Source organism: Cyanistes caeruleus, chromosome 20, assembly GCF_971803275.1.
Source record: "Cyanistes caeruleus chromosome 20, bCyaCae1.hap1.1, whole genome shotgun sequence".
Taxonomy (NCBI): Eukaryota; Metazoa; Chordata; class Aves; order Passeriformes; family Paridae; genus Cyanistes; species Cyanistes caeruleus.
This window is the reverse complement of record NC_141720.1, coordinates 5,776,214-5,796,213: the sequence shown is the minus strand read 5'-3', so window position 1 is coordinate 5,796,213 and position 20,000 is coordinate 5,776,214. Positions and strand designations below refer to the sequence as shown.

At 58.6% G+C, this 20,000-nt stretch overlaps 1 protein-coding gene across 5 annotated transcripts; it reads right to left on the bottom strand.

Moving 5' to 3' along the window:
• Window positions 1-316: 316 nt before the first annotated feature.
• On the bottom strand, window positions 317-19,281 carry LAMC3 (laminin subunit gamma 3). Of its 5 annotated transcripts, none has more exons than XR_015278109.1 (29): window positions 18,732-19,183; window positions 14,740-15,044; window positions 14,418-14,548; window positions 13,728-13,894; window positions 13,187-13,375; window positions 12,898-13,015; window positions 12,719-12,817; window positions 12,381-12,517; window positions 10,467-10,583; window positions 9,967-10,162; window positions 9,665-9,777; window positions 9,206-9,424; window positions 7,604-7,792; window positions 7,286-7,531; window positions 6,806-6,959; window positions 6,555-6,697; window positions 6,295-6,473; window positions 6,069-6,207; window positions 5,451-5,656; window positions 5,099-5,175; window positions 4,849-4,983; window positions 4,424-4,568; window positions 4,147-4,308; window positions 3,806-3,908; window positions 3,506-3,705; window positions 3,227-3,373; window positions 2,929-3,028; window positions 1,062-2,308; window positions 317-838 (listed from the first exon to the last, which is right to left on the bottom strand). XR_015278109.1 is itself a non-coding variant. In XM_086857827.1 (29 exons), the coding sequence occupies exons 1-28, from the start codon at window positions 19,114-19,116 to the stop codon at window positions 2,064-2,066; spliced, it is 4,746 nt and encodes a 1,581-aa protein (XP_086713953.1). In that variant the 5' UTR covers window positions 19,117-19,183; the 3' UTR covers window positions 317-1,803; window positions 2,061-2,063. The 5 variants fall into 5 exon arrangements, 3 of the variants coding, with proteins under 3 accessions (XP_086713953.1, XP_023793973.2, XP_086713954.1); XR_015278110.1 differs by having other exon boundaries at window positions 4,147-4,305; XM_086857827.1 differs by having other exon boundaries at window positions 317-1,803; window positions 2,061-2,308.
• Between the last annotated feature and the right edge of the window lie 719 nt (window positions 19,282-20,000).

Genomic DNA, 20,000 nt, shown 5'->3' with positions numbered 1-20,000 from the left:
AGGGGCGCTGGGTAAACCCTGGAGCGCGAGCAGCGGGATAAGGGACGAGATAAGGGATAAGGCCGAGGGACGGTCACGGCCGAGGTGATGCGTGTCCCGGCCATGCGTGTCCCGGCCAGGTTCGCACGCCCCGCGGTGGCAGCCTGACACCTTATGTTAAAATCATGTACTAACGTGGAGCTTAGTGGGAAGTCTCAGACATTTGCCCCTCACCACCCCAAATGCAGCCGCATTTCAATCCCTGCTCTTTAAAAGCAGCAACCTCAGGTACAGTGTGCTCTCCTGCTGCCACACATCCTGGATGGATAGCAGTGTGTTATATTAAGAATTTTTAATGGATACAGCTCTAGGCAGGTGGCACCAGCTAAAAACACAAGAGTTCCAGGAAGAGCAGGAGGCAGCGTGAACCACATCTTCAGCAGCAGGCACACAGCAGAGGCTTGACATTTCTGTAAGAGCAGCAGATTTGTGTGTTCACTGGAGATGTATAATTGTTCTCCCAGAGAGATAGTAAGTGGCCATGGCTCCCTGCCTCTGGCCAAGCCAGATCACGCTGTGCTCTCCTTGTTCCATGGTTTTGCCTTCCCAGAGCTGTCCTTGGGCAGCAGCAGGGGAGCCCCTGCTATCACACCCCCACAGCACTGCAGCTCTGGCACCCCACTCCTTGGGCAGCTTTTGTGCAGAATTAGAAGGGCGATGGCTTTGTTCTCAGTAGGAAAATTCTGTGTTCCTTCCAGGTTCCACTGGACCCACCAGAGATATTGCTGGGGAAATTCAACATCGATGGCAGCAATTTTACGTAAGTTACACAAGACTTTAGCAAACCTGATTTGCAGCACTGTGAGCAGAAAAACATAGGTTAAACCGGTTAAAAAAATGAAGCAAGCTCCAGCCTGGGGACTCATTTCTGGTCTTATGGGAATGACTTCAGCTACCTGAAGTCACGGTACAGCCAGCACAAGATGGGCTGAGCCAGGACCTGGCTTGTCCTGCAGCCCAGCCCACATGGGAGCACAGGGGAATATAAATGCCTTTCCTTTAAAGGCAATACAGCCACTGACCTCTGCCACCCCGTGGGAGTGACACAGGAAGGAGCGGGTGTCCAGCTGTTCCCCATCCAGTCCAGCACAGCCTGCTACCACCAGCCAGCTCCTCTCCAGTGGGGTACAGGTGCTAATGTGGGGCTGTGGCCGCTGCTGCTCTGACAACTCCCTTGCCTGCATCTCTGCCACCCAGTCCCTGGGACTGGTGGCAATTGCCTGGTTTATAGCCATGCCTGGTGACATTTGGTGAGCCAAGCAGAGCTGGCTGTGGCCTTATGTTACCCTGGAGTGAGGGAACAGCAAGACCTGAGCTCCTCTCATACTGAAGCAGGCTGAGGATGTCCCACCCACCTTCCAGGAGCTGGGTGAGGATCCATCTTTGCTTTTTTGCTTCTGCTCATTAATTTAGCCCTCCCTGCTGTGAGCTCACTTCCCCTGGGAAGCAGGCAAGCTGTGTGTCCTCCGGCAAGCAGCTCTCTGCCTGGCTTCAGCAGGATTCCTCTCTGTGACCACAGCCCATGAGCATGACACTGCAGAGTGCTGTGAAGCAGGATCATCTTCCAGCACGTGTGTGAGAGCTGCTCTCTTCTCCTGGGGCAGGAGGGAGTGCTGAGCAGTACAGCCTGGGTACATTACATACTTGGGAAGCTGTCCTTGCCCAGTGTGCCGTGCTGTGATGGGAAAGGAGGGATGGAGGAGATGTGTGAGGATTCTTTGTTCACTCTCCAGTGAGAGACTGACCCTGGAATGGCTCCATATCCTGCACAGAAACATTGGTGGTCCCTGGTAGGCGGGTGTCCCCCCATCCCAAGGGCAGAGGTGGTGGCTGGAGTCATGCTGCAGAGTGCTGGGCATGCAGAGCCGGAACGGGTATGGAAAAGGACCTGGGGTGTGATACTGTATGGAGGGCAGTGTGGGGAGTGGTGGGAAGGATTGATGCTGGTGAATGCAGAGTCCTTTCCTCTGCCATTCCCTGTGCAGGGTGGGCACAGAAGGCATGTGGCAGCAGCCAGCGACCTTTCACTGAGAGCAGCTCTCGGGGAGGCTCCGTAAAATGTCCTCCAAGTTCTGCTTGTCGGCCCGGATCTCAGCCAAGTCGCTCTCAAATGCTTGGATCTTCTCCTGCTGCTGTGCTGCCTCCTGCTGCAGCTGGCTGAGCTGGCTGGCCAGGGGTCCCGGTGTGGCCAGGCGCAGCCACAGCTGCTCCAGCTGCAGCCTCCCGGCGCTCAGCACTGCGTCCACCTCCGTGTCCTGCTCCAGGTTACCTGGGCAAGGGGGGAGAGGAAATGGATGAGAGCAGAGACCTGCACAGGAGATGTTCTGGATGTACTCCATGGCACCATAAACTATAGGGAGTGGGTGCAGCAGGGCATGGAGGCTTTGCAGCTTCTCAGTAATCACAGATAAGCAAACAGAACTGTGGCTCCAGGCAGGGCCTGGGCACTTCTCTCTCTCTTACAAATGGGTCGTGGTTTCCACCCTTTCACAAAATTTCTTGGGTGCTCAGAAATATACCCAGGTGATAAAAACAGGAGCTGGAGCAAAACCAACCAGCAACAAGGAACATACCCAGTCTAGCACAGCCCTCAGTTCCAAAGGGACTATGCCAGCCTTGCTCACCCTGAGGATCCCAAGGGAGATCAGTGTACCCAGAGCAGATGTGAGCACACACATTCAGCAAACCCCAGTTCATTCTTCCTGAGGGTTTTCCTCAAGACACAAGCCTTAAAGAAGCTTTGCTGAGACCATGGATGATCTCAGCCCAGGGGTACCCAGCTCAGCCTGGATGGCCATCAAGCAGGAGTACCAGTGAGCATGAGTGCCCTGGTGGCTGAGAGCCCAGCCCTTTCCCTGGAACCCGCACTCCATTCCCCCCAGGTCTCACCTAGGCTGTTCAGCAGGTTGTTCAGGGTCTCGATGTCCGACATGAGCGAGCCCTGGGCTTCCTGGAGAGTTTTTGCCATCTCATTCACCTCTGACCCCACCTTCCAACAGAGACAGACACATAGATCAGGGACACCATTGACCCTTGGCTGGATGATACAGGAGATCCCAGGAACATCCCCAAGGCATTGTCCCTACAATGGATCTCCCAAGCCAGTTTGTTCCCTATGCTTTGGGCTGTGGGCAAAGCTGCTTCCAGGTTCTGGAAGACACAGCCTGCCCAAGGGGACCCATCTGACCTGCTGAACTTCCTCCAGGTCTCCCCTGAGCTTCTCAGCCATGTGCTCCTGCCAGGAGAGCTCCTTCTGGGTCTCATTGGCACGTGTGGTGAGCTGGCTGGCATGTTTGAGGGCCTGTTTGCTCTCCTGCAGCACAGCCCGTGCCCTCTGCAAAGGGACAGAGATGGGAACAGTCACCTGGGGACACACAGACCTGCCTGCAGCAGCCTGGGCTCTGTAGGGGATGGCTGCCAGCCTGGCCATGCCCAACAGCTCCACCCCAAATCCCTCAGCTCAGACCTTGGCACTCTCCTCAGAGACTTGCTCAGCCTCCCTAGCTGTCTTCTGGGCTGTGATGGAGATGGACAGGGAATTTCCCAGAGTCTTCCCTGCCTGTCTGATCTTCTTCTGAGCATCCACCATCACTCTGTCCCGCACAGTGGCCATCCTCATCCTCAGGGCAGCCTGACTCTTCTGATGCCCCAGCACCTTCTTCATACCTATGGGAGCAACCTGGCCTTACCAAACTGTCCACTTCTCCCTTTGTCACCTGGTGAGAGGCAAGTTGTGGCTGGAGATGCTCTGACTGCTGCCTTTTACCTTCCAAGCTGGCCAGGAGGGACTCAGCATCAGAGAGCACAGCTTTTCCTCGGGAGACAGCCGTGGTGGCCATGTCATGGGCAGAGCCAGCCCGGCCCCGCAGCTGGGAGAGGAGAGGAGAGGAGAAATGAGGCTGGGGAGTGGGTGAAGAGCTGCATCCAGCTGGGGAATGTGGGATTCAGCCTACTCCCATGTGACAGGTGAATTCCTAGGGACATCTGGAAGCCCAATGGAAGATGTCTCTCAAAACACCCTCTCCCAGCTCCCTGGCTGCAGGCATGGTCCCTCCTGCTGCTCGAACAGCAGGGATGGGGCTCCCCATTCATGTGAGCAGCCATTACCTGCTCAAAGCCACGAATCCTTTGCAGCTCCAGGCCCAATCCAGCTGCCAGTGCACGGGATGCCTCCACAGCCTGCTGAGCCAATGGCTCCTGGGCCGCTGCTGCCTGCTCCAGCACTGCCAGGTCCTGTGCCAGGTTTCCAGCCTCCATTGGCAGCACCTGCTGCAGGATCAGGAGTGCCAAAAGCTCCATGAGATCATCTCCCAGCTCAGGAGTCAGCAGTGGTAAAGCAGGAGGTAGGGATGCCAGCAGGAGCTGTAGCTTGGGTGCTGCTCACCTGCCTCAGAGCAGCCACCTGCAGAAGTCTCTCAGCCAGGTCAGCATGTGCCTGTTCCACGGCTGTCAAAGCTCTCCTGGCCTCCACTGCCACCTCTGCCATGCCAGCACCCAGCTCCTCCTGCGCCCGCTGGATTTCCTCATACCTACATGGACAAGACACTGCTGTCAGCTGGGGCCCTCTGGTCCCTTAAGGGACTTGATACCAGGCTCTGGACATAGCATTGGGGTTTTTCCTGAAATCCCCCAGCACACAGCACCCTGTCCCTCTGCTTTAGGGCATTGCAGTGCAATGAGTTTGAAGGTGCTCAGCACGTGCCCATTGAGCAGGTGCCAAATCACCATGACCGAGTTCTGTAACAGGGACCTGGCCAGAGGAAAGGGGTCATGGTGCCCTGCCAGCCCTCCTTGCTGCCAGCCCCTCACCCGGCCTCCAGCTCGCCCTGCGTGTCCCGTGTTGCATTCCCCTCCAGCAGGATCCGCAGGAGCTCAGAGCTGGTGTTGGAGGCACGCAGTGCTCTCCCAACCACTGCCTGCACCTGTGCCATGGAGTTCTTGTGGCTGCAGGGACAAGGATACACAGAGAGAGGATATCAGGATTAGCTTCCTGGCAAATGAGTGGGCCCCCTGCATCCCCAGCTGGGTTGACAGCCTCCTCTGCCTATTCAAATCTTACCTCTTGGACAGAGCTTGAGCCTCCAGTGCCCAGCGGCTCCAGTTTGTGGGCTGCCATGGGATTTCCTGGAGAATCTCCTTGAAACGCAAACAGCAGCACTGAGACCCTGACAGAGAGCAGGCACCCCTGGAGCCAGCCAGCCCAGCACCACCAAGAACATGGGGCAAGAGCAAGGAAAATATCTCCTCTTGACTAAGCTGCAAGGAAGACTATACCCACATGGACCCCAGGCTTTCCCCCTCACCCACTCTGCTGGTCACATCCCACCCCATCAGTCGTGGAAGGCACATCCCAGTGCCCCCCAGGATTGCCACCAGCCCCTCAGGAGCCCAGGGCCGCTGAGAGCCCACACCGTGGTAGCCAGGGTGTCCGCAGCATGCAGCATCTCCTGCTGTGCCGACTGCAGCAGGGCCCCAATCTCCGACAGCAGGATGCAGGTCTTGGGGGGGCCATGATGGGAGCAGCTGGAGGCCCGGCTGGCATTGGTGAGACGGCCTTGTGCAGTGTTCAGTGCCCCTGCCAGCTGCCCCATCTGTACCAAGAGAGTGGCCCAGGCACCTGTGGGCAGCACAAGCATCTCGTTGCCACTGTGGTAGCTTGGGGCTCCCTGCTTCCCTGTGGAGCGGCCCCATGCCCCAGCCCCTGCCTCACACTTACTAATGAAAGGGGAAGAAAGTCCCTCTGGGTGCTCAGGAGGGACCCAGGAGTTCAGCACCCAAAGGGTATCCATGTGTACAAGAGTACATGAGATAATTGCCATCACTACCTGCTCCAAGACCTCAGGGGTGTGAGCATCCCTGCAGTGCTCTGTCATCCCAAAAAGGCATGTCCCCTCCACTGCCCTCCCCCCTAGGTCACACCACACTGAGCCCAGCGCTTACCTGGGACCTCCTTGAACCCACCCAGCATGTCACAGCACCCTGAGGGAGCAGAGGGTGAAATGGGTGGAAGGAAGGAGAGTCCCTTGTACCTCTCAGGAGTTGTGGGCTGGGCAGTCCATCTCCACGGGGTGCATCTCCCAGCATGGCAGACTGGCCCAGGTGGGCGTCACAGCCTGGTTTCTGCAGCCATTCCTCCATCTCCTGCAGCCTGGCCTTCAGCCGGTCAGCCTGGTGGCAAGACAGGGGGACGTGGGGGACAGTGAGGCAGTGCAGGGCTGGAGTGCTGTGCCTGTCTCAGCAGTGCACAGGCTGTACCTCATCCTTCACCAGCCCGTAGCAGGCAGGACACTGCTGGCAGCGGGAGCTCAGTGGGTCAAGGAAGAAGTTGGCCTGGCAGCGGTCACACTTGTAGCCCACAAAGCCAGGGTGGCAGAGGCAGGTGCTGTTCTCGTGGCACTGCGGGGTGACGGAGCCCAGCGGGGAGCAGTTGCAGGCTGCAGTGGTGGCAGAAAGGCATCACACTGTGGCTGCCAGCCCTGCTTTAGGGACAAAGATGCAGTCCCCATTCCCATTACCTCGGCAGCCCCTGGCAGAGAAGCCAAAGAAGCCGTGCTGGCATCGATCACATTTCTTCCCTGTGACACCAGGTTGGCAGGAGCACTGCCCCGTCAGCACGTGGCACCCGCTCTCCCGTGACCCTGTTGGGTGGCACTCACAGCTGGCACAAGAAGTGGAGGGTCATGAGCAGGCAACCAATGCAGAGAGCAGAGCGGGGAACCTGGAGCCACTGCTGTCCCCTGGCAGCCCCATGCCATGCCCCACATACCTCTTGCACCCTACGGTGGGCTCCAGGCCGTAGTAGCCAGGCTGGCACTGCCTACAGGTTCTGCCTGTCACGTGTGGGAGGCAGTGGCACTGGCCTGTGCCAGGATCACAGCCCTCCAGCCTCGGGTCTGAGCCATTGGGGTTGCAATCACAAGCTATGGGAAAACAAAATAACTCCTAAACCCCAGCTTGGGGCTGGGGAATAGGATTGTAGGAACGGGGTACTGGGGCTGAGCTCCTGACAACGCGGAGAGTCACGTTCTCCTATCAACCAGGGCTCCAAGAGAAAGAGCCCCTGCAGGCCAGAGTATCTCTGGGGAGGGATGACAGTGCAGCAAGAGGGCGAAGGACATTCTGGAACACTTGGGGTAACCTGGACCATCCATCATCCCTAAACCTACTGGGCACCCCCTTCCACCTTCTGCCTTCACTGCAGGGAGTATTTTGGCTGCAAGTGAGCTGTGCCCAGGGCTGTACATACGTGCACACTTCCCAGCAGGGCTGGGAGCCAGCGCATCCCCGAAGAAGCCCGGCTGACACCGCTCACAGTGGTCGCCCATGGTGTTGTACAGGCAGCGCAGGCATCGGCCAGACACAGGGTCACAATTCCCCACGGCATTGAGATCCACGTTCCCATGACACTGGCAGGGTTCACAGGGATGCACGGGACCTCTCTGCCCCAGGGGGTCCCCGAAAAACCCGTCATCACAGAGCTCACAGCGTTTTCCTGGGGAAGATGGAAAGGTGAGGAGGACCGATGCTGCCCACAGCCCCTGTGCCCACCCAGCCGCAGCCTCACCTCTCTGGCCCGGGGGGCAGTGGGTGCAGACCACCTCCCCACTGCTGGGCACCTCGGTGCAGGGCGAGCGGCCGGGGCAGGGGCACGGCTTGCAATCATCAGAGCGGCCCTGGAAGGGGTTGCCGTAAAAGCCGGGGCTGCAGCGCTCGCAGGAGGGACCCTCTGTGTTGTGCAAGCACCGGCAGTGCCCTGCGGGGAGGAAAATGGAGCTGAGGGTCTGTGAAAACCCAGCCCCGAATGACGGCAGGGATGCGGGAGGGATGGAGAGCCCAGCGCTGAGCGTGGCGAGAGGGATGTGCAGCTCCAACCGAGGAGCTGCACATCCCCAACCAGTACTCGGGACATTTTCCTTCCTTGCCCTGTCAAGGGAGGAGGTTTTGGAGAGGACACGGAGGCCACAGCGAGGCAGGGACGGGGCAGCGCTGGCGCAGACAGCACCATCAGTGTGAGCGGAGGCTGCCGGCGCCTGCCGTAATCCACAACACATTTCCCAAAATCGAGTCCTTTCCCTCCTGCCTTGGAAAACACAAACAGCCGGGCCGGCACCCACCGGGGAGCATCCCCAGAGCGAGCCCAGCCGGTGAGTCAGCCTTCCGAAAGCGGCTGTGAGGAGGAGAGGGAGGAAGAAGAGGAGGAGGAGGAGGAGTGCTCAAGGAAGCCCCTGGCTCCAGCAGATGCTCTGCTTCACTGGAGAGAGACGAGGCAGGGGGAGGATTTTCCCCCGTGTGTTCTGGGGTCGGGTCATACCAGGAAGGCTGCGCAGGAGGGGGTGTTATTCCATTTTCCACACATCCAGGCAGACTCAGACGATGGAAAAGAAAGAAAAAGCGGGTGGCAGGAAGAAGTGGAAAAATAAACTAAAGGAAGTGCGCGGGCTGGCAGCGCCCAGGCCGGAACATCAAAAGGCTGGCCCCATTGCTGGGGTTTGTGCAGTCGGCGGTGCCAGCCCCGGCTCTGCGGGATGAGGGCAGGTTTCCAGAGCTGCCGCCGTGTTTTCGTGGGCAGGGCAGGGGCATTCATCCAACACTCTGCCTCCCCCAACCCTCTCCATCCCGGCCGCACATCATTGTTACTCCCCACTGAAGAGAACCAGCCACCGAGGGGCTGGGCTGGCAGCACAAGAGTTGGCTCTTCTGCTGGCTTCCCTCGAGCCTAGCACCTCCGTGTTTTCCTGCATTATCCTTGTTTCTCTGCTCAGGCTAACCCTCAGTCTGCAGATTCCAAAGCTGTGCCCAGTCCTGCTCCTCTCATCGGGCAGTGATGTTGCCTGTGAGACCCAGCCTAGCAAAGCTCTTTCTGCTGCCCTGACCCCTACTCCCTGCTTCTCTGAGAACCAGCACCCTTCCCTTCTCCTCCTTAAAGGTATCATGAAAAATGCTTCTGGAATTACAAATCACCAGCATTCTTGCACTTCATTATAATTAATCTCTATCTTTGCAGTTACAAGCCCTGTCCCTAGAACCTTCCCAAGCAATTCAACTTGCAAATTTTGGGAACCACAACCTCACCAATGGTTTCCAGTTCCCTCAGAACAAGCACAGGCATGGATTTGTCACCCATGCATGGAGTGACAGGTGAGTGGAGGGGCCGGGAGGCACACACCTGTGAGGGGGTGGCAGTCCCCGTGCTGGTTGCAGGTGCAGGGCACGCAGCTGACAAAGGGGCCACCAAATGGGATCTCCCTCTTGAATCCAGGTGCGCAGGACTGGCAGAACTGCCCGGTGTATCCCACGGGACACGTGCACTCCTCCACCCAGCCAGCCCGTGTGCCCGGCCCGGGCCGAGCAGATGTGAGCTGGACCTTGCTCAGGGACAACCTGCCTGTGAGAGAGGAGAGCAGTGTAGGAATGGGATGGTGCATCCCCTGCTTTGCTCTGAAATGCTCCAGACAGACCCCAAAATACCTCCTTGAGAGCCTAGGGGTGTCCACAGGGAGGAGGCAGCCCCTGCTCCAAAACAACCCCTACAGTCCCTCTCATCCTTGAGAGCCTGATGCTGCTTTGATGTCTCCAGTCCCACCCCAGTTTGGTCCCCATGGGGATGTTTTGTGGAGCCACCCACCTCGCACAGGGCTGGGGCTCACACGGAGGTGCAGAGCGGTCAGGTTGGAGAGCAGGCGCTGGAAGCTGAAGGCTGACAGCAAAGGCTCCACACCCTCCTCTGCCTCGTGCAGCCTGTTGGAAAGAGAGTGTGGGAGGCAGGACAGGGTCAGCCTGAGCCAGGTGCTGCAGGACAGCTTGGCTCCTGGCCAAGTTAAATCCCTGAGGGGGGCAGAGAGCAGGGCTGAACCCCCAGGTACAGGGCAGCCCAGACAAATGAGCCCTAAGACCCGCTGAGGCTCCCCAAAACACCGTGATGGATACCTGAAGGTGACAGCCTGCTTCCCATGCTGGGGCTGGCTCTTGCTGCTGGACATGGTGATTTTCATCCCCTCACCCTCCAGCAGCAACTGAACATGCAGCAGGGGCACCCCGGTTTTTGTTCTTGTCCCATTCTCCACTCCCAGCAGCACGGACAGGAGCTGCCCATAACTGAGACGCTGGTTCTGCAGAAATTTCTCTGCGAGGGGAGAGAGAAGCAAAGCCTGTAGGACATGGAGGCACCAGCTCTGCCAGGACTGCCAGTGCAGTCTTAGTCCCACCAGCATCATCAAGAGCCACAGCCACACTCCTAGGGTGGTGCTAGCTCCAACCTTCCCTCCTGGGGTCCTGGTCCACTGCTCCAGTACCCCCCACTGTCTTCTGCTACAGAAACATGCCAAGCTCTGGAGCAGAGCACACTGCCTCCTGCACCAGCAGTGGGATGAGAGCTCCAGGGGTCCTGACAGCAGAGCAGCCCCCCAGGGACTCAGCACACACAATACCTGGTGCAAGAAAATCCACTGGCTCCTCTCCATCCCACTCAGTGAAGATCTCCTGGCCAGCCCAGCGCAGAGGCAGGTCTGTGGTGCCTGGAGATGTGGCAGTCCAGCCCTCCAGCCCTGTGTGTCAGGACACAGTGACAGTGCACAGCTAAGGGAGCAGTGAGTCCTTGCCAGCACAGCAACAGCAGGGTGCTGCTTTCAGGGACTCTGTCCCTCCTCCCAGCACTCTCTCGAGTTTTGGAAAGGGACAGCACTTTGTAACACCCTGCTCCACTCGGGCTCTGTGCTGTCATGCACTCGAGGGTGGCCTTAACCACCCCTCATCTATTTATTTTCTTAGATTTGAAAGAAATTATTATCTTTTCACTTTTGCCCCACTGCCTATGCTGCCATTCTGACATTACTGTGGGCTGGTGAGCACAGGAAGCCTGAGGAGAAATGCTGGAGAAGCCCAGAAGAGACGGGGTGTAATTGCATTAAGTCGGTTTCCTTAAGAAACCAGTTAAACTCCTCCCTGCTCCGCAGGGTTAGTTATTTCTTCCAGCCCTGCAGGACAAACACTTGGAAATCTCTCAAGTGGGCTGTGCTCTATTATCAAAACATCCCAAATTATATTTTCACCTAGTATAAGAAAATTCCATCTGATCCCCCTCCACTGTGGACTGGGGAATGTTTTGGGGAGCGAGGCTTCAGGAGGGTGCTGTGGTTGCATCTCAGCTCGGAGACTGCCAAACCAGTTCCCAAAGGAGCAGCCCCAAATTGGCTTTGTGAAGGGTGGAAAAAAAGGCTCGGTTTAAAGCCTGGCTCAGTTTCAAGGCCGTGGAACACATTTCAGCAGCACAGCAATTTGCAGCTCGGTTTAAAGGCAATTAAGATCCACCCGTGCCTGGCGCGTTCGTATCCATCTGGGAACAGGCAGGGCAGAGCAGGGTGCCTGCCGTGGGTGTATGGATGCTAGCTTTGGAGCAGGCTGCAGGGAGCTGCAGAAACTGCAGGCCCATGGCCTCTCAGTCCTGCCTGAGAAGCTAGCCTGAGAAATTCATAGGAGGATTTCAAAACAATCCTCAGAGACAGAAAACAACTGCCAGGTGCTGTTTGTCTGTCCTCTTGTTTTCCCTTGCAGGAGAAAGTCAGGGGGGCAGTGTGCCCCTGACCAATGATGGTAATGTAGCACTTTGTTAACCAATAAGAGTTTCCTTTCTGTACTTTCCACGTATCTGTCTATAAGACAGGCCTGAAGCAATAAACTAGAGGAATTCTCCTGTTGAGGCTCCCTTGAGAGTTTGTGTCGTTCTTTATCGCCGTTCCCAATGGGAACGGCAGTGGGTGCCCATCCCTGCGGTGTCCCCGCAGCGGGGCTGCACACGCCGGGACACACAGCAGATGGCAGGGCTTCCCCGAGCATCCCGCACGCTTCCAGCCCTGCCAACAGCCCTGCAAAAGCACGCCATCCCTCCCGCCCCTCCGTGCTGTCACATCCCAGCCGAGCATGAGGAGAGAAGGGAATAATTGGGAGAGTTCCCAGCAGGCTCCATCCTATATTTTTTTTTTTTTTTTTAATCCTTCTGAGCTGATTTTTAGCGCTCCTGCAGTCCCTGGTGTGGTGGGATGTCCATGCCTGTCCTCACAGCCCTTCCTGAGCCACGCACAGTCCCAGGAGCAGGTTGGCATGGAGGGGTTCCACGGGGAGTCACGGAGAGCCTGTCCCCGTGGAGTTGGGGGCAGAGACAGAGGTTTAACTGTAAAACAGGGGCAAGCCAGAAAAAACCCTCTGCACCCATCACCACCAGTTAGCTCAGAGGGGGATGCTCAGCCCCAAAAAGGGGCGCTCAGCCACATCCTTCCCAAACAGTTTTTGGCTGAAATTGGCAGAGCAGTGCCCTCCGTTTCACCCGGGGCAGGGGGGGTGGTTACCCTGGCTGAAGTCGGAGAGGATGTGAGTCTCCTCGTAGCCATCTGCCGCCCTGCAGGCGCTGGAGTGGCCGTAACAGAAGCAGCTGGTGCAGCCGATGGCGTTGTGGGGCTGCAGGTTAAACCAGCCCGGCTGGCACCTGGACACAGCGAGGAAACAGGAGAATGTGGCACAGAGCAGAGCAGGGGAGGGCACCAGGGCAATGTCTCTGTGTGAGACACTGGTGACAGCTCCTTGTGTCACAGTGGTCCAGAGGAACGCAGCCCCAAAGTATTGCCACTAAGTCCAAGCCTGGAAAGGGACCGTATTCTTGTCCCCCTGGCAGGGCCACGGTGCTTACCTGTTGCACAGGTGCCCCTCCACCCTCTCCTTGCAGGTGCAGTGCCCCGTGTTGGGGTCGCAGGTGCCCACGCTGCCCGCGGGGTCACAGGTGCAGGGTCTGGTCGGGGTGAGATAAAGGCAGGAGGTGAGTCCCGGTCCCATCCTGCTGCTCCTGCCCAGGGCCGGGTTCCTCCTCACCTGCAGCCGCCCTCGCTGAGGCTGTGGTAGCCGTCCTTGCAGCGCTCACACTTCCAGCCCGTCACATTGGCTTTGCAGACGCAGGTCCCCGAGTGGTCGCACTGGGGCTGCAGGGAGCCTGTGGGGACCCCGGCCAGCCCTGAGGCTCAGCCCCAGCCGGGGAGAGACACAGGACGGGGAAATGGGGAAACCCCGAGCAAGAGACAATCCAGCGAACCCATCCCTCCCAGCACCCTCCCTGGGGCAGGGGTTTTGCAGCCGGAGCCCGGCCGGGCGCAGCCCCACGCACCTGCGGGGTGGCAGTGGCAGGGCTGGCAGGCTCCCTGCGGCTCCCAGCGGTAGTAGTTTTGCCTGCAGCTCTCGCAGCGGGGCCCGGCCGTGTTGTCGCGGCAATTGAGGCAGTGTCCCCCGTGGCCGCTGAGCCGGAACAGCTCTCGGTCGTAGAAACACTCCTCGGAGCGGCCGCTGCAGTTGCAAGCTGGGGGAGAGGGGGGAGGACGAGTGAGCACCTGGCGGGCACTGGAGGCTCCGGTGGGGTCGGATGAGCCAGAGGGACCTCTTGGTTCAGCAGCGAGAGCTTTCGGCGGTGCCTGCCTGCCCTCGGAAGCAGAGATGGGTGCAGCAGCACAAGGAGCAGGTGGCTGCACTCGTGGGGTAAAGGGAACAGGAATACTCGGGCTGCTGCTGCTGCCAAAGGGAACCCCGGGTACAAATCCTCCTCCCTCCCAAAACGGAGCAGGTGCAGGAAGGGCAGGAGGTGCCGGACGAGCTGATGCAGCAGCAGAGCAGCCCACCGGGGCCAGCCACGGTCCAGGCCGGGCGATACTCACGGAGACATTCATTGGCAGCCTCGGCCGTGCCGCGTGCCCAGGGCCGGTCCTGGTAGAAGGGCTGGCAGCGCTGGCAGTCGGTGCCGGCCGTGTGGTGCTGGCACACACACACCAGCTGCCCGGCCTCGTCCGGCGCGCACTCGCTGGCGTGGCCATTGCATTTGCACCTGCGGAGAGACCCCCTCGCGGGGGAGCCGCTCTGAGCACCGGTGTGGGCAGCAGCGGCCGTGGGACGGTGCCCAGGCTGTGCAGTGTGTGACCCTGCTGCTGGGCTGGCTGTGGGGTGAGAGCAGCTCAGATGGCCTTGAAGCCGCCCATCGTGTCCCCGAGGCTCTCCCAGCATGGCCAGTCAGGAGGTCACAGGCCAAGGGCTCCACTTTTGGAGTGCCCAGGGACCAGCAGGGTCACAGAAGGAGCAACACGAGCCCCAGTGTCATTAAAAGCCATTAGGATGGGAGGGAACAAAGCAAATAGAGCACATGGAGTGGGCCAGTGGGAAAATGACAACTGCTGGGAGGTCTCCAGGTTTAATCACCCCTCTCAGCACTTCCAGCTCCAGTTTACACAAGGAAGCCACATGTGAGCAACTTGCCTCAGAATCACAGTTCAGACAAGACTGAGGTGGGGAGCAGCTGCCCCAGTCCCACAGCCCCAAGGAGGTCCCCAAATTTCTGCCTTGCTGCCCCTCACCTGCCACCAACGGAGAAGTCAGATATGGCATAGTAGTATGACTGCAACACCTTGGGGTCCTTGAAGATGTCATCCCCAAATGTGTTGAGCCGGTTCAAGGAGATGAGCAGGTCAGTGACTGTCACCCACTCCTGCAGGGGACATGGGGAAGGCACCTTGGTGGAGAGATCTGGGCCACCAGCACCCACCCCAACCAGGACACATCCTGCGGCTTTTCAAGCAGGGATGCAGTGCATTGCCAGCACTTTTACTGCAGCTGAGTACAATACTGCCCTTGATCCCAAGGGTCCCTGCACCATTCCCCCTCCCACCCTGGTGGCACCTGCAGTGCGGGGCTTCCATCAAAATTGTAGGCGCTGGGCCGTCCCTCCAGGGTGGAGAAGGCCACGTTGCCCCCGCTCAGGGGGGAGATGTCACTGAACTCGTCGCTGCAGAAGGCCACCTGCTCGTCCTCGCCGGGCCGCAGGTACTGCCGCGGCCGCTTCCCGTAGGTCTTCTGGCAGGACGCGCTGTAGAACTGGAAGGGCACCCAGGGCCCCTCAGCACGGCTGCGCTTGTAGATGGCGAAGCTCTCGGGGCGGCTGGTGTGGAACTTCAGCCTCACGTAGGTGATCTCGTAGGCTTTGCCTGGGGACAGACCCACCATGCTGCGACCCTCTGCCAGCCACCCGATGGGCACCACAGCCTGAATTATCCCAACAGCTTCCTGCTGCACCCACCACAGCTAAAAATGGACAAATCACCACCCTGCTGCCCTTAACCAGGGGTGCAGCCTTGGTGCTCCTTGGTGCAGCCCAAGCCCTGTCCAGATCCAAGCTGGCTCTCTCCCCAGTGCAGTACCCACTCCTTGTGTGGGTGCACTGGGTGGGCTGCATGGGCAAAGGGCAGTTCCAATCCAGGCTCTATCCAGCAGCTGTGGAGGAAGAGTTAGGCCCACAGCACTGAAAGCATCCCCAGGACAGCGGTGCTTTAGGGATGGAGAGTTGGAAAGGGTCAAGGCCAATCCCTTCCCAGGGAGCTGCATGCCAGGACCCAGCCTCACTTCCATCTTTACTGAGACAAAGAGAGGCCACCAATCCCTGGGGCGTCCAGCAAGCTCTGAAAGAGCTTGAAAGGATTAGCAGAAAGGAAAAGAGAAAACACCAAAGTGAACATCAGACCCACTTAATTGCCAGAGATGAAGGATGAGCTCAAAGCCCGGATTGCTCCATAACAGCACCACTCCTGACAGCACAAAACAATTAGCTGCAAGGTTTTGGCTTTATTTGAAAAGATAATGAGTTGGGAATGTTAGAGGGGTTATTCCGGGACTAGGAAAACAAGCCTTTAATTGGGCCCATATGAATACTGTCGCGTATGTGCCGCGACTTTGCTGCGGGGGAGCTGAGGCAGCCGGCTACCAGCGCTGGGAAAAGCAGCTGCATCCCATCAGGGATGCGGGAAGCGCCCGGCAGAGAGCCTGGAGAGGAGGACAGACCCACTCCCAGCCCACCCGGAGGTGACGAGGGCCAAGAAGGGGCTGCAGCGGGGCTGTCCCACCCTCGCCTTGTGCCTCTCCCCTTCCCTCTGGGACCGCTCCGGGCTGGAGGCAGCAGGGTGCCCCTGTCCTGCACCCCATGCAGGGGGAACGCCTGGCGGGCGCCGGTTTCCAGGCAGAGCGGTCCCAAGGGGTTGTCTACCAAAACAGCGAGGTCAGGGCCATCACCTCCCGGAGCAGCTTCCTCTGGGAGAGGAAGGGAACGCAGTGCTGTGTCAATAAACCTCCCCTGCCCCAAATGGCCCCGTGCGAGGGGAGGGGATGACCATGCTGGGGGAGCCCCATTTTGGTGCCTCCAGCTGGGGTGGAGGAGATTCACTTTTCTGAGAAATTTTTATGAGAGAGCGTGTGCTTTTCCCAGACTTTTTAAAAGTCCAGAGGCTTTTTAATCAGCCAATTTCTCCTTAGGAAAAATATTCAGAAAATAAGCCAGGCCAGTTGTCTCCTCTTTGCTGCTCAGGTGTGACATGTCCCAAAGCTGCAGGACAGTGATGCTGGAAAGGGTGCACAGGAAGCACCAGGGCCCCCCTGGGTGCTCTCCCAGCTGTGCTGTCACCTGAACAAAATGTGCACCTGCCTTCTCCTGAGCCCAAACTGCAGCTTGTACTGCTCTGGGGCTCCAAGAAGAGAATTCTGGAAAGGAGGAAAGGAGAATGTGGGACAGTCATGTCACCTACATGTCCTGTCATCTCTAGTCCCTGCCAAACCTCAGCTCCGGGCTCTCATCCCACAGGAAAATCAGAGTCAGTCACAGACACAGATAGCTCCTGATCTAGACACTCCAAAATGAGCCATTGGCATTCAGATTGTTTCCTGAGGAGCCCTGGTGTCTGCTGCCTTTGCAAGCCGTGGATATTTTGGGTTCCTTCCTGACGTCTGACAGGGCAAATGCAAGAGCTATGGACACCTGGGATGATCGACCAGATGCAAGCCCAATGCACCATAACAGCATGGCTGGATCTTCACAGGGAGGAGAGATTTAAAGGAGCATAATCTAATTAACGCCAATCAACAACATGCAGGTAAACACGGGTCTTGTCCAAGTCATCCCATGTCTTATTTAATAAGCTCCCCAGGTAACCACGCTAGAGAACATGCAAGAGGTGTGACTGAGCAAGACAGGCAGGCTGGGGGGACACACTACATGGGTTGAAACACCCAATTACTCACTGGAGCTCAGGAGCAAGGATTCAGCCCAAGCTGCATTCCAGGGGACTGCCAGGGCCAGCTGGGCTTTTCCTGCTTAACCCAAGTGAAATCATTAAGGCAGCAATAAAAACGTTCATGGCTGGGACAAGAAGAGGGCCCAGACACTGTGGGAAAGGTCAGACGATGATGTGCCAAGCACCAAGATGGTACTTTTTAGCCTGGCAAGATACAGGAGCCATGCAGGAAGAAGGGTACAAGTGCAGAGGATGCTCCAGCTCACAGAGAGCTATAGGGACAGGCCTGAGGATGAGCTTGGTGCAGTGCTTTAACCTTGGCTGTGTAAACATAGACCCACACAGCAGGGCAGCCCCAGGGACTGGACCCCACAGGAAACCCGAGTGTGGGCTCCAAGAAGGACCACCGAGGAGCCAGGGAAGAGCTGGAAGAAGGACAGAGAATGGAAAGGAAGCCCCGGGGCTTGCAGAGCCCACACATGCGGCTGTGCCGAGCTGGGACTGGTGGTCACAAAGTTGCCCGGCAGCAGCTGGCTCAGCCACACAGGCTGCATTCGGGTGGTCTGTGCCCCGGGTCACCCACGAACGGATTCGGGACAATCTGACAACCTGCGTTAGGTGGACAAGAGGCCGGCAAATCCCCTCTGTCAGGGCTGGCAGGAGCAGGGAGTGAGGATGGCAGACTCCTCCAGCCCTGCTCTTTTTGCCCGGCGGGGAGCCCAGCCCCAGCCAGGGGACAGGACCAGATGTCCTCCAGCTCGCAGGGCGCTGGGAAAGCAGCGACCTCCAGCCAGCCGAGCTGCTCCCGAGTCACTGCCGGGGCTGGCACGGACCCTCCAGCGTCACCCCGAGCAGCCTGGGTCCCAGCACCGACACCCAGCTATCCCCTCAGCAGCTCCAGCCGCAGCTCCTCCACTACCCGCCTTCGGCATGCAGATGGCAGGAGACTGCAGAGAATGAAGATTTTACAGCGCTGGCCAACAGCCAGGAGAGTTTAGATGGCAGGAAAATGTTATAAAACCTTTTTAAAATGCCAGGCATGCCCCTTGGGTTTAAGTACCCTCCAAGTGGGCGGCTTGCACGGTATTTAAAACACAGAGGCTCGGATGCCAGCTGGGGAAACCTACTGGGGTTGCACGATGTGTCTGGAGCTTGGCACCCTGAGACATAGCCGGCACCCTGAGCAACGCACGGGGGTGAAACAGGAGGGGCTTGGCACCCATGGTAGTCATCCTCCCCGGGCAAAGCTCTCCCAGGGTAGGAACCATCTGCCTTCTGCTCCGCAGGCTTCCATCATCAGTAAAAAGCAGCCTGGGGTGAAGGGGAGAGCAGGCGCTCCGGGCATGGCTGGCTGGGGAGCAGCACAGGCAGGCACAGCTCCTGGCATCCTGGGGCTGGGCTGATGGGCAGGGCAGACCCTCCCCGAGGTCTTTCAGCGCTGTGCAGGGGGCAGCTCCCTCCATGCACCCCCTAAAAAGCCATGGGGAGGCTCCTGTTCTTAATCCAGCACTGGCAGCAAGAGCTACAGGATGCAGGAGCATCTACCCCCCTCTTCTTCCCCCTGCACTCGATGCACCCTCCGCCGACACGGCCAGGGCTCCTGCGGGCACTTACCCAGGTGCAGGGTGATGTTGACGGAGTTGGGGTACTGGATGCCAAAGGCCATGGACTGGCTCTGCCACCAGGTGCTCTCCTCCTGGCTGTGGAAGTCGGTGAGGAAGGAGGCGTTGTGGTGCTGCCGGGGGTCGCTGGCGTCGCAGCGGTGGCACAGGGCGCTGCCGTGCTGGGCTCCCATGTGCAGGCAGTAGTCCTCCGGGGGCGAGCCGCACGTGTTGGTGGCCAGCACGGCCCGGCCGAAGGCGGCGTTCTCGAAGACGGGCATGCAGCGGCGGGGCTGCCCCCGAGGGTCCCAGCAGGAGGAGGAGCCCCCCGTCCCCAGGGCCAGCAGGGCCAGCAGGGCCAGCAGGGCCAGCAGGCAGAGCCCGGCAGGCCGTGCCATGCCGCCGCTCTCCTGGCCCGACTCTGAGCCTCCTCTGGATGGCAGGGCGGCAGCAGGCGGGACGGGATGGGACGGGGTGGGATGGGATGGGATGGGATGGGACGGGTCCCCCTACCCGGCACCTCCTCTCGCTCCGAGGTCCATCTTGTGGAAGCTGCTGGGAATGTCGAAATATTCGTATGTGAGACAGAGCTGTGGAGTTTGGGATCTCTGCAGGATATCTTAGTCCCCAGGTCGTGGGGATGGGACCATCCAGTGCTCCATCCCCAAGACATCTCCATTGTTTTGTGGATTGGGGATTTGCATCTCTAGCTGCGTAGATACAGCCGAGTTCCTCCATTTCTCAGCCCTGGGAATGAGCTTGTGGTGGTACATATCTCACATGAGGCTTTTTCCTTCAATTGGTGGGGCTCACCACTTTTCTTGCAGCCCCAAAATCAAGAGGGGATTAAGGAAAGGCTTTGAAACAGATTCAGCACCTTCTTCTCCCCACACTGATTTATGAAGCATTGACTGCTCACCCACTTACACCAGCGTGCCTGGGTTGTGGGCCTGTGACACCCCAATGCCTCCACACCCAGTGGGGGTCCCATCCATGCCTGTTGCCATGAGCCAGCCCAGTCCCCTGGACCCAAGTGAGGGCACATTCCTGTGGAGGTATCTCCATGGGGTGGCAAAACCAGATCATTACCAGACCCCATCAGCAGCTCTCAGGTAATGCTAATTATAGTCTGTGCCAGTGGAATCCCTCTGGGGACCACGGCACCCTCCAGATTTGGCCCATGGGGGCAGGAGGGTGACAGCAAGCAGGGAGAGAGGCAGCCTGGCACGATGCCATGCCCCTGGGCAAACCCTGACCCACACCTCTCAGGCCTGTATTTGCA

Coding starts and splice junctions, on each gene's coding strand:
- LAMC3 (XM_023938205.2), bottom strand. CDS start 19,116: ATGGCACGGCCTGCCGGGCTCTGCCTGCTGGCCCTGCTGGCCCTGCTG. Junction 13,016..13,186: donor CTGCCACTGCCACCCCGCAG/GTGCGTGGGGCT, acceptor GGGTCCCCACAG/GCTCCCTGCAGCCCCAGTGC. Junction 3,374..3,505: donor TCTCTGAGGAGAGTGCCAAG/GTCTGAGCTGAG, acceptor GTCCCTTTGCAG/AGGGCACGGGCTGTGCTGCA.